We start from the raw sequence: 12,269 nt of genomic DNA, 5'->3' as shown, positions 1-12,269 counted from the left end.
AAATGTAGAAGTAAGCTATATAGTAAAAAAAAAAGAATAACATTGTTTGCGATTAAGATTCCGTCGTAAATATCGAATCGAAATCCAAGTAGTGACGTCAGATGCATAAAGGAATGATGAACCGTTTTCGACCGATGCATGGAAAGACATGATGTGTTCAGCATTAAAAAAATTGTAAAAAAAAAAACTATTGCTTATTTTTAAGAACTTTTTTCTTCTGAAGAGGGCGAAATGTTTTTACTATTACCAACTTAAATTTTAGAAATGAGGCTTTGATACTTCTCGCAGGATGATATTAGAAAAAAATAAAACCCATAAAAAGCTGCAAATTAAAGGTTTTTTCAAAAATTCGTAAAAAATACAAAAATTGCTCTGTCTTCAAATTTTTTTTCATTCATCATATTTAAAATTAAATTTCCTACACTATAGTACAAAAAATATTTGAGTGGTGCGATTGGTTCGGGGTTTGTGAGGTAAAAAGTGCAAAAAAACACATAAAACATTACATAACTTTTTTCTAATTAAAATATCAAAAATCGAAGCCCGAGGTGCACATCTTCGGCAAAAACAACACCTGTATACCAAATTTCATCTTTCTAGGCCTTACCGTTTTCCCGGGAAGCGCGCCACACACACACACAAACATCTTATTTTATTATAAGTATAGAAGATAAAAAGATAAACTATAGAAAAGATATGTAGAGGTTTATTAGTAAAAAGTTATAAATCACTGCCAGCCGGCAAATGAACAAGGACTAATAGTATTTCTTAGGTTTTTTACACCGGTTTTAACCAGTAAAACCTAGTTTTTTCCCATGTCCTGGTAAAAAACCAGTTTTTCCCGGCAAAAACCCAACACTGCTTAATACTTCATCACAGTTCAAAAGTAAGACATTATTTTACAGATTTTTGCATCTCTATCAGCGAAAGAAAAAGGGTTTTTGATTTTCTTCCGTCGAGCGTGCACGGATCAGCTAGTATAATATCTCTCATTAGTCATACACTATAATAACATTCAAAAATAATGTTAAACTTAAATGTTTTTATTCATCACATATTATTTGAATCAGAAACATTTCATCAATGTTGATATCAGCGTAAGGTAACCGAGCTTAACCGGCTAAATGCTAAACCACGGCTGCAAATGACAATGAACCAAAAATCAATAAAATTGCAAAGCACGTTAACTGTTTAAACAGTCTTACAACGATGACTTGGATATAAAACATTCAAATCAAGAGAAAATATATTTTTAATTCAGGAAGCGTTCTCACTAATATTTTACCCAATTTAAGCATTGCCGTTATGAATACGTAAAAGGGGTGAGCTTTTGGGTGTAAATAATTCGATTAAAGCTTCACACAATTCCATAGCGAGCAAAACTACTGCAACAGAAATCAAACGAACAAGCTGATATAGGCACATTTTAAAAAACATATTGCAATTCAATAACTTTAAATAATTTTAGAAAAACTCTTTCACAAATAACCTTTGTTTTCCTTTCAAATAAGTAAAATGCTTCTCTTCGAAGAGGAGAGTGACTATAGTATAAAGTTTAAGCTGACATCATTTATTTAATAGCGTTTCATTCATATCTGGCATTCATTCATAGAGCTTTGGCGTGGACGACAAACAACAAACACTTTCTAAGCTTACGTTCGACGAGCACGACCGAGAGCGACCAGTTAGTTAATCACGTGGCAACTAATGATCACGTACTCCAATCAACCAATCAACAGCTTAAAATGGTAACCGGTGAGGAAACCGATAGATGATGGAACGCTGCGGTTTGTAACCGGTTACTTACCGGTCGACCGGTGAGGTTTGTCGAACGCAACATATGACGATTTCGAAAATCGAAAATGGATCGCGGTTTTCGCAATCGTAGTGAGAGTTAAATTCCTTTTTAGTATAATTCTATGGAAATGAATATGAAACAAACACCAGTAGATTACTTTAAACTTTAAACTAAGACATAAAATTTTCCCATTGCTCTTTACTCAAACATCAGACTCATGGCAGTGTTACGCAAGGAAAATTTTTGGCTGATCTTTTAATCGCAAAACATAGCTGACAACCTCTCTAGACAAAAATTCAGAAAAGTTTTCTCAAAAAATCAGAACATAAAAAATGAGATTAGAGAGTACCATTTTCCAAAGGAGGAAAAAATATATATGTTATCTTGAAAGACCAGAATCTGAGAATATTACCTTTAATAGGTGATTCACCGGAAATATTCAGTCTTCCACCGATGTCTTTGGTATTCGGATGTTAATATTCACTGACTAATGTCGACATTTACTAGATTTGGGACATTCACAGTAAAAAAAAAATCCGTTGATTGAATATAACGAGCTGATGTGTGCATCACATGACTTCCTTTTACTCCAATTTAATGTCATTTCCCCGTTATTCGCTATTTTAATGTGATTCAATATTTATTCTCTAAATATCACCAACAATGGCCAAATTGAAACCAAAAAAAAAAAAAAAAACGCCAAATTTGTCGCCAAGTTGGCGACAAAACTTGGCGACCAAAAGACTGGCGATATATCGCCAAGTGTCCGACAAATTATAACGCCACTTGAGTTTACATCGAAATTAACAATGATTTCCCCCCAAAAAGGTGCAAAAGACCCCCTTAGGAACATCCGAAAGCAACCAAAAGGGGAGGTGCACAACTAGACCCCACTACGAGTCTATGTACCAAATTTCAACTTTCTAGGACATACCATTTTTGAGTTATGCGAGATACATACGCACATACGCACATACACACATACATACAGACGTCACGAGAAAAGTCGTTGTAATTACCTCGGTGATGGTCAAAATGGATATTTCGCGTGTCTATACATTCTTAGGCACTTTTCCGCATGTGGTCGAATCGAAAAAAAAACTCAACATTCATTTGGGGGTGAGCAAAATGGAAATTAAGGGCGATTTTTGAGTGAAAATTTTTTCGCGAATACAATACTTCCTTTTTTGTAAAAGGAAGTAAAAAAGGGCTGAAAAACTAGTACGTATGTATATTTTTTAAATTTCTAAATAATTAAAGTCATTAAAGGCTAAATACTAGACTTTATCATTAACACCTGAGACCAAAGATTGCTGAAATTTGATTCAAATCGCTAATTTTGTGCAAATATTTCCAAAATTAGTTCACACAAAACAGTAAAAACTTCCTTAGTCTTACACATTATGTTTTTGTTAACTTCAATTTACATGTTTTCTTCCCTCCTCTATCGGAGCATTTTATACATACATACATGCATACATACATACACACACACACACACACATATATATATATATATTATTCAGTAAAAATTTTGAATCTAATTACATAAAAGTAAATACTGGTTAACATAAAAAGAGAAGTTGCTTAGGTGAAAAATACCTAAATCGAGACTCAAAATCAATAATTAATACTTTGCATAAGATGCAAGTTATCAGATTAAATAGTTTAATTAATGAAATTAATACGGTATTATTGCGACAATAAAAGTTGAAAAGTAAAAAAGAAAAATCCATATTTTTTTTTATGTCAACAATATCTTCATTTGATGATGCAAAGCCAACGAAGAAGAAAATACTAAACCTTGATCCATTAATTTAAATTAAAGTCTATGACAAACGCTGGCACAAAAATTTCATGAATGGGAGCCAAAATACGAGCTTCGCACTCGTCACAGTTGCTTGGCCTTGCAAATTATAGGTGTCTCAGCCAAGGGAGTTTTGAAAGTCTTATTCCGAAGACATGAAAAATATCCGTTTATCGCTTTTTATAGTACCTCATGAACATGTACACGTCGAAATTCCAAGTTAGAATTAACCACAATTTGATACTGAACTTAAATTTCGTACTTGGAACAGCTGTTGATTCAAATAAGTGGAACTGGTCGCATGGATTAAGTTTAAGAGTGAAGTTGAACTAAAAACATTAAAATTAAAAAGTTTTCCTAAACAAAAAAAAAAGCAAATGTATTTTGTAATATCGTTTTTCTTTTCATTTGACTATGTAACACCAACGGAGTAGCAAATAATAAATCTTGATCCATTAATTCAAATTAACGCCTATGACGAATGTTTAAAGTAAAATTTCATGAATGGGTGCCAAAATATGAGCTTCCGTACGCGTCACAGTTGCTTGGCCTTGCAAATTACAGGTGCCTCAGCCAAGTGAATTTCGAAAGTCTTATCCTCAACAGATGAAAAACATCCGTTTTTTTGCTTTTTATCACGTCTCAAGAACACATGCACATCGAAATTCCAAGTGAGAACTAATCACAATTTTATAATGAACTTAAATTTAGAACTTGAAACAGCTGTTGATGCAGATAAGTGTAATAGATCGCGTGATTGAGTTTAAGGGAGAATTTGAACTAAAAACTTCAAAATTAAAGGTTTTTTACTAGTTTAAAAAAAATGAGCGTATTTTGTTATATCATTTTTTGTTTCAGTTGACTATGTAACGCAAAGAGAGAAACGGATGAAAAACATCCGTTTTTTGCTTTATATAACGTCTTTTGAACACATTGACATCGAAATCCCAAGTGAAAACAATTCACACTTTAATACTGAACTTTAATTTATAACTTGAACTGCTGTTGATCCAGATAAGTGAAATAGGTCATCCGATGAGACAATTTGAGCTGAAAATAAAATTTCGACCGAGTGTAACTTATTGATTTACTGATGATTTCGGGGAGCATCGTGAAATATTGATTATAAATGCTCTTCAAAAAATTAACGACGCAAACACATCGAGCTATTTTTACACTGATTTACGTCAGAGTTTTTTTCCAGTAAATTTTATTTTTGCATACGAATAGGAACAAGGACATTAAGTTTTATTTTAACAGTGTTGAGTCTCAGATCTAAATGTCACTCAGATTTGTCACTCAGACTAAAACTCTCAGATCTAGCTGGTAATTAACAATTGGAAAAAGATCAACGTACAATTACATTGTCAACCAAACTTTCTCATTGTAAATAAAATTCATTTGTTTGTAAAATAAGTCTCAGATGGAAATTTTATATCAATTTAATTTGTTCAGTTCAAAAAAAAAAAATAAAATAAAATAAAAATAAATAAATAAAATAAATAAATTAAAAAAAATAAATAAATAAAATAAAAAAAAAATGCTGCTGAGTTCTTTACTACACTGGCAGAACGACAATATTTATGATTCTTCATTCTGCATCAAACTGCTTTTTTTCAGTCAAAAATTTGAACAAAGTTTAAATTCCTTTCATTAAAAATGTTTTTTAACACATAGTTTAATAAATTTAACCAGATTCGCTGAAAAATTGCAGCATTTGAAGCTTTGTTTGTTGTACCTCTAAAACTGATATATTTTTACATGACATATATTTAAATTACTTATCTTGTTAAAAGTTATTTTATAGCAAGTTTCATTCAAATACCAAATTCAAAAAAAAAGTTCTTATTGAAAATAGATTGACTATAACAACTGTTGAAATAATCAGAAAGTTAAAAACTAACTAACAGGATTATCAAGAGATTTTTAGTTAGTATCAAGCGAGAAAAGGGACCTAAATTCTAAAAAATGGGGTGGAAAAGGGACCTTTATCTTAATATTGAAGGTTAAAATAGGGGATACACTGATTAATTGGTAATTGTCAACATGTTACCGATTAATCGGCTGAAGAGTTATTTTTTAATTAAAATATCTTTTGCCCAGAGCAAGAAACTACGCTGAATCAATAGTTTCGAACTTCAGCTGTCCTGCACCCATTTGACTCAAAATTCATATTATCGTTTAGGGGTGTGAATAACACACTCATATTTAAAAACTAAAGAAAAAAAATGAAGATATATAAAACAGATACCATGGAAAATTCAAAACGAACCTAAAATATTAAATTAAAAAGGACTAAATTTAGAAAAAATGGATTTATAGAGATTTTAAACTAAAAACGAACTTTCACACGAAAAGGGGATCAATTAGCATCGTTAAAGACACTCGAAAAGTTCCAGCCAACCTTCGATTTAAAGTACATCTTCCCCATACTTAGTTTAATAATAAATCTAAATACAAATTATCGAAGAGGAAGAGGATATTTGAGAAGTTGTCAGAGGTTATGAGCAAAATTATTTGATTTTGTCACAATTTCCCAATGATACTTTTTTAAGAATCAGTATAATCTTATATACACTTGCTTTACATCACATTCATACACACACATTCTTTACATCATTATCCAAAGTTAAAAGAAAGCATTATAAATGAAAAATTAATCATAAAACATACTTAAAAATCAAGTCCTTTTTTTTTTTTTTTAAAGTGCTGCAAGAACCTATAGAATGCGTGAGCATAAGAAGAATAAAAAATTTCACATACCTTCGGCATCTAGTTGGCAATGGTCCTCCAGTATACCGCACACAGAAGCCATTATTGATTAAACCGAACGCGATACATTACCAAACAATTTTTCACTAAAAATAGTTCCAAGTAATTGGAGGAACATACCTCCTCCTGGGGGTAAGGTCTGTGATTTTCCTCTGTCGGCTGCATGGCTAGGGGAATAGGTTCTCATCGAAGCACTGTGTGGCAGCGTCTGTGTTCGATTAGCAGGTAGATACTGCGTCGGCAGAGTCCCGTAATACCCTATGGCAGGCGGCAGAGGAGCTTTGGAAGCCTGTATCCGAAATAGAACGTTCACTGAGTCAGGAGGAACAAATAGGACATTCCGGAAATGTGGAGTTTTGCTGGTTAGATTCATGGCGAAGTTCTTTTTATAATTCGTTAAAGCACCGTCTGGCGAGTGTTTACTTCCATTTGATGAGAGCAACGGGGTGGTGATGGAGAAGGGAACTCTTTCGAATGTTGTTGGAGTGGGTTATGGGGATCACCAAAACAGAGCCGAGTGTTCTATTTTTGTTTTTGGTCGAGTTTTTCTGAGAGGAGACGTTTTTAATGGCTTTGAATGCGAAGTTCAAGGAAATTCTAAGTGCTGTCACGGTCTCGGAATGACAGCAGAGACATGTAAACGATAGTGGGCTTACCAACTAATTTCATTCGAAACTACTTCGTCTGTCTAAATTAGACAACCACTCAAAGGCAATTGATAAAAGTGAAATAAAACTGCATACAGTACGACTTCGATTTAACGACACCCGATTTAACGATATCCTCAATTAAATGAAACATTTCACTGGTCTATATTTGACTTCATTAAATGTCTATGCTCTTCGATTTAACGATATCCTTGATTTAACGCTAACTTTTCCCAGTCCCTTAACAATCGTTAAATCGGGGTTCTGCTGTATAACAGTTACTTTAGATCAGCATTATTCATGATTGCAGATTATGTTTGCTAAGGATTTAAGCATTTATAATTATAAAAACCGTGGTCGTTGAAAAAGTAATTTTTATTCAACATCATTGCAAGGGTTGTGACCAGAATACGTTGTGGCCAAGGTCCGACTATGACTTCTGAAGACACTGGCCGTGAGCGTATTTTCGAGGAATTTTAGAACATTAAATCGAATTGTTAAAAAACGGTATATGTTCAGTTTATGGAGAAATTATCTTTACTCCAAGAGTTTCGAATATAGTTGATCTAAATATTCTTTTCATTTTCAGTGTGAATTTTTTTTTTAACTCACAAAAAGAGGTTGTCAATCTGTATTCTTGTTCTATGAAACTCGAAATATTTTATAATTAAGTTGATTTTATTTAGGAACATGATAAAAATCATGGACGGTTTGTTGAAGCTTTATTTTTCAATAAACTGCTACGAACTTGAATAACTTGAATAGGGTTTAAATTCATGAAAGGTTTTTGACTTATTATAAAGGTTGTAACTAATATGCTATTCCTGTACTGAATTTGTAGACTAGAAACTCAAATATGATTAATTCCCATTGACTTTGAAGGACATTTGATTATTTTTACGGGATAACCTTTTTATTTTTTAAAAGTTACAATAACTGCAACTGTAACTTGTTTGTGTGCGTCGTAATTTTCATCTACGCATGATTTATTTTAAAGGATTTATTTCAGAAGCTATTAATAAACAAAAAATACAAGCAAAACATTTAAAACAATGCAAAATACATGAAAATGAAATATTTAAATGCATATAAGAGCATACATGTTAATATATCACGTGCGAAAAAAGCCTTATTGTACTTCAATATTTTTAAGATATAATATAAGCATTTACTTATTATTTCTATGGCATTTCTCATAAAACTGAATCTTCACGATAAGTAAAACGTTTTTCTTGTTATAATTAATTATAATCAAACAAATAATTTATTAAGCATTAAGTTACCGCCCTTAATCCAGTGCTACGACAGAACTACATAATGTGCTAAATTTAATTTAGCTATCAGTTTGTTGGCACTTTCAGCTTCAGTGAGGCGGCATCTGCCTTAAGCTCGGTTATTGTCTATTCCAGACTGATGAGTCCATAACTAAAACGAAACTGTTGCCGCTGGATGGCGTAACTGGTCTATCCGTACATAGCATTGCAAATAATTTATATTAGAATAACAATTCAAAAAAAAAAGAAAAAAAAAGAAAGAAAAAGAAAACACCTACAGCTAACTCAAACATAAATGCGCAGGTCCTAAACACTAATAAGTTACGGTGAAAAAAGAGCAGAGCACTGCTTTCCTAATCTCGTTTACTTTTACCTTTATTTGAATTTCATTGAAAAATTAACAGGTGAAAAATTAGGAAAACTTTATTAATTTTGGTCATCAGCTTACAGCTCAGAGAGAAAAAAAAAGCCGCAATAAAATAAAACTAAGACAAAAAGGGATAATTACCTTGCTTCTGTGAATGTGCTGATGCTGATACTCGGAATCGAATTCGGGTTCAGAGAAATAACTGAGATCTTGATCGTAAGTGCTATAAACACCGCCACCATTGACGTCTTGTTCGTAGATTCTCAAGACAGATCGATCACGAATGTCTCTGTAATTCAAAGACACGAGTTAATCATAATGTTTTTACCTAAAATGAATTTATCTTACATATTCAACATTTTTTTTTTCAAATAAATAATTTTAAGCTGACTTTACGCCAAGAATGGTCATGACCAGTGGTTGGAAAAACTAAATGTTTTTGTAGTGAACTACGACTACTTTGTAACAAATGTAGTTAACTACAGCTACAACTACTTTTTTTTAAAATAGAGACTACAAATTACTTTAAAAAAGTATTCGCTATATTTCACTACTTTAAAAAAATAAATAAATAAAAAGGTAAGTAAATAAAAAGTATACACACACACTGTTTGAGGATTAAACGAAAAGTTGCTCAAATTAATAAAATTAGCTCATTTGGACATGGAATATTACTATCATTTCTTTCTTTCTTTTCTTTTTAAAAACAATTTTACGAATATTCGCCGTAAGAAAGGATTAAAAAGTTGAAAGATTCAAATTTTTACAATTCCGATATTTGAAAAATGTAAATAGAAGCAGTCATAGTTTGATTTAAATCTTACATTGGCACACATATGCATAAAATTGATTAGATGAGGAAGACATTTTTTAAGCTGAGGAGAAAAACATTGGATTAAATTTTACAGGAACTTATATTTTTTAGGATCGAATTAATTAATTTTGAACTTCAAGCTAGGAGTCTGGATCTGTACACCACTCCCTTTCTTACGCTACCCATAAATGTTTTCTTTTTTTTAAACTTAATTTAAAAGTAGTTTCTAGAAATCGCTACAAACTACTACTTTTTTTTTGTCTCGAACTACTCGCTACTCAACTTTTTAAAGTAGTGTGCTACACTACAAAATACTAAAAAATGTAGCTACTACAGTAGCGTCGCTATTTGCAGCGCGCTACTTCTGACCACTGGCCATGACGAATTTTGCAACGAAGAGATTTTTTTAAAGATGTTTATTATTTTAAAGTACTTTAAGTATACGAAATTTATGAGGTAATATCGCTTCTCCATAATGTAGAGTATGAGAGCCGAAAAATGGGGGAGGGGGGGGGGGGTGTTCTACCATGGTGCTCAACATAGGGGTGCTTGGAAGTTCATCAGCAAAGATTGCCCGAGGTGAAAAGGGAAATGCCGTTAAAACCACCATTTTCTAAACTTGACACGATCTGATAAAAGGACCCCAAAACAGATGAAGTGTTATGAAGCTTGCTGCGCTCTTGAGCTTTAAAGTTTTAGACTTCATTTACATTTTGCTTAAATACGTTCAATCAAACAGTACGGCTCTATCCGTACAATCGTAGTTACGATACATTTATTATTATATCCGTATCATATAAAGTAACATTTATGTTTTTTTTTTGTATATCTATTTGAAAGTACACAAAACTTCGAAAAATAACCCTTAAGATTCTATTAATGCTGCGTTTTACCCAATTGCTAAATTTAACAAGTCATTTCAGAGCAAAATAGATTTCCAGTACCAAACTCTGGTGTAAGATGACATTTAGGAAGAGAAAAATAAAATGTATGGTAAAATAAATAATGCCATCATATAGGCATGAACAAAATTAATTTTCTAGAAAAAAAATACTGTAATGATTATACATCCTTCAATCAAATTCATGATTCAACGTTTAAGAGTCATCTTGTCCTCATTTTTTGCAGTCAACAACTATAATTTCTGAGCTTCAGGAATCTTTACCAAGTTTCCAGAACGAAAATTTTCCAACCATGGCAGATTTTCGAACAAAAGGAAATGAATAATTACTGCTATCATGGAATTAAAAAAAAAAAAAAAACAGCCATATTCAATGGGTTTTTTGTGTTCAATCCTTTCCATCCGTAATTCCGTAGTAAACTCTCATATTCAATGGGGGTTTTTTTTGTGTTCAATCCTTTCCATCCGTAATTCTGTAGTAAAATTTCATTGATGTTAATAGCGACGCAAATTTACTTATAATTTTAGAACCCCTTTCCAAAAAACTTCACGGCTCGAAGATTTGGCAACCAAGTATAGAATGGCTCTGATCAGTTGAGCTATGACCTTGACAATGTTTACTTCTTTTTTGGGAGTTCGGTGAAAAAGGGACGTATTACCAGCACGGATTTGAGTGGGAACACTTTTGTAAAACTACTACAAAACCAATCTCAAACCATTGGCAATTACCCTTAATTATTTCCCCCAAAAGAGATAAAAAATGTCAAAGTCATAGCTCAGCTAATCAAAACCACTTATTGCCGTGGGAAGGTAAAGCGTAATATCTGCAGAAAGGAGTTTTTGAGGTATTTGAAGAAACGCGTTTTGGATTTCATACTAACAAAATGGAAATTTTGGAATTAAGACTTTTTTAGTGCTTTATTTTTGGCGGAAACGTAATATGCAAGCTTGCACAATAAAGCTAAGTACAATAGATGAAAAAAGTGCAAAAAAAAAAAAAAGTGCAAAAAAAAAATGCAGATATTGCCTTTTACTCTTGACCATTCCACGGCAGACTATAACTTCATCAGTCGAAATAAGCTTACGATTTGTAGTCATTACCTGAGATCTTCGAGCTCGTAGAACATATCTTTGGCAGGGTCGTGGATGTAGACTCGGATGTGTGGAGAGTCGAGATACTCCATGGTCAATTGCTTGGGAAATGAACGTACGAAGAGAGCCCTCACAGTGTCCATCGACGTGATTTCATTCGGTAATAGCGCCCTCTTGGTCTCGCTCTGGTACTGCAGAAACACGAGACCTGGAAGGAGAAAAAAAGGCAAATATAGATGATATTCAATCAGCCTACAAGTAGGTGCAAGTTAAGCTTTCACACCACAGCTGGCGGGGTAGGAGGGAAAACATCAGACTCCGGCTCCGACTCTAGGAATTTTAGAGCATTCGACTCCGACTCCTTTACTGTAAACTCAGTACGACTCCGCGATTCCGCAAGCACTAGCAGAGTTGTAGACTTTAATGGAAAATGGCCGCCTCCGACTCTTAGAATTTTAAATACCTTCGACTCTCCCCAACTCAGACTTTTTTACCACAAAATTAGTCCGACTCCGCAATCCTCGTTCACAATATTTTATCCAGGAATAAATAAGCTCCTTTACAGACTATACTGGGTATTCCACAGTAACAGATGCATCATTTTTGCACAAAACACCCTTTAAGATCCCAAATATGTTTTATCCCTGTTTTGTTTCATGTACTAGGATATTCATAGTGCATTTACGCACAGAACACTGTTACAAATGTGTTATTTTTGCTCAAAACACTCATAAAGACTCCAAAATATGTTAGATCCTTGTTTTATTCCATGTACTATGTTATTCCACAATAACAGA

The 12,269-nt window shown here is 32.9% G+C and overlaps 1 protein-coding gene across 1 annotated transcript in view; it reads right to left on the bottom strand.

The window, feature by feature from the left end:
- Window positions 1-11,630, bottom strand: part of LOC129223418 (coiled-coil domain-containing protein AGAP005037-like) — a 60,549-nt gene extending 48,919 nt beyond the window's left edge. Inside the window, 3 exon segments of the mRNA XM_054858016.1 lie at window positions 6,498-6,666; window positions 8,807-8,954; window positions 11,482-11,630. Coding sequence (XP_054713991.1) covers window positions 6,498-6,666; window positions 8,807-8,954; window positions 11,482-11,615 — 451 coding nt within the window. The 5' untranslated portion in view covers window positions 11,616-11,630.
- Between the last annotated feature and the right edge of the window lie 639 nt (window positions 11,631-12,269).

This window comes from Uloborus diversus, chromosome 5 (genome assembly GCF_026930045.1).
Source record: "Uloborus diversus isolate 005 chromosome 5, Udiv.v.3.1, whole genome shotgun sequence".
Taxonomy (NCBI): domain Eukaryota; kingdom Metazoa; phylum Arthropoda; class Arachnida; order Araneae; family Uloboridae; genus Uloborus; species Uloborus diversus.
The sequence above is the reverse complement of the archived record's forward strand: the minus strand, read 5'-3'. Positions and strand labels throughout refer to the sequence as shown.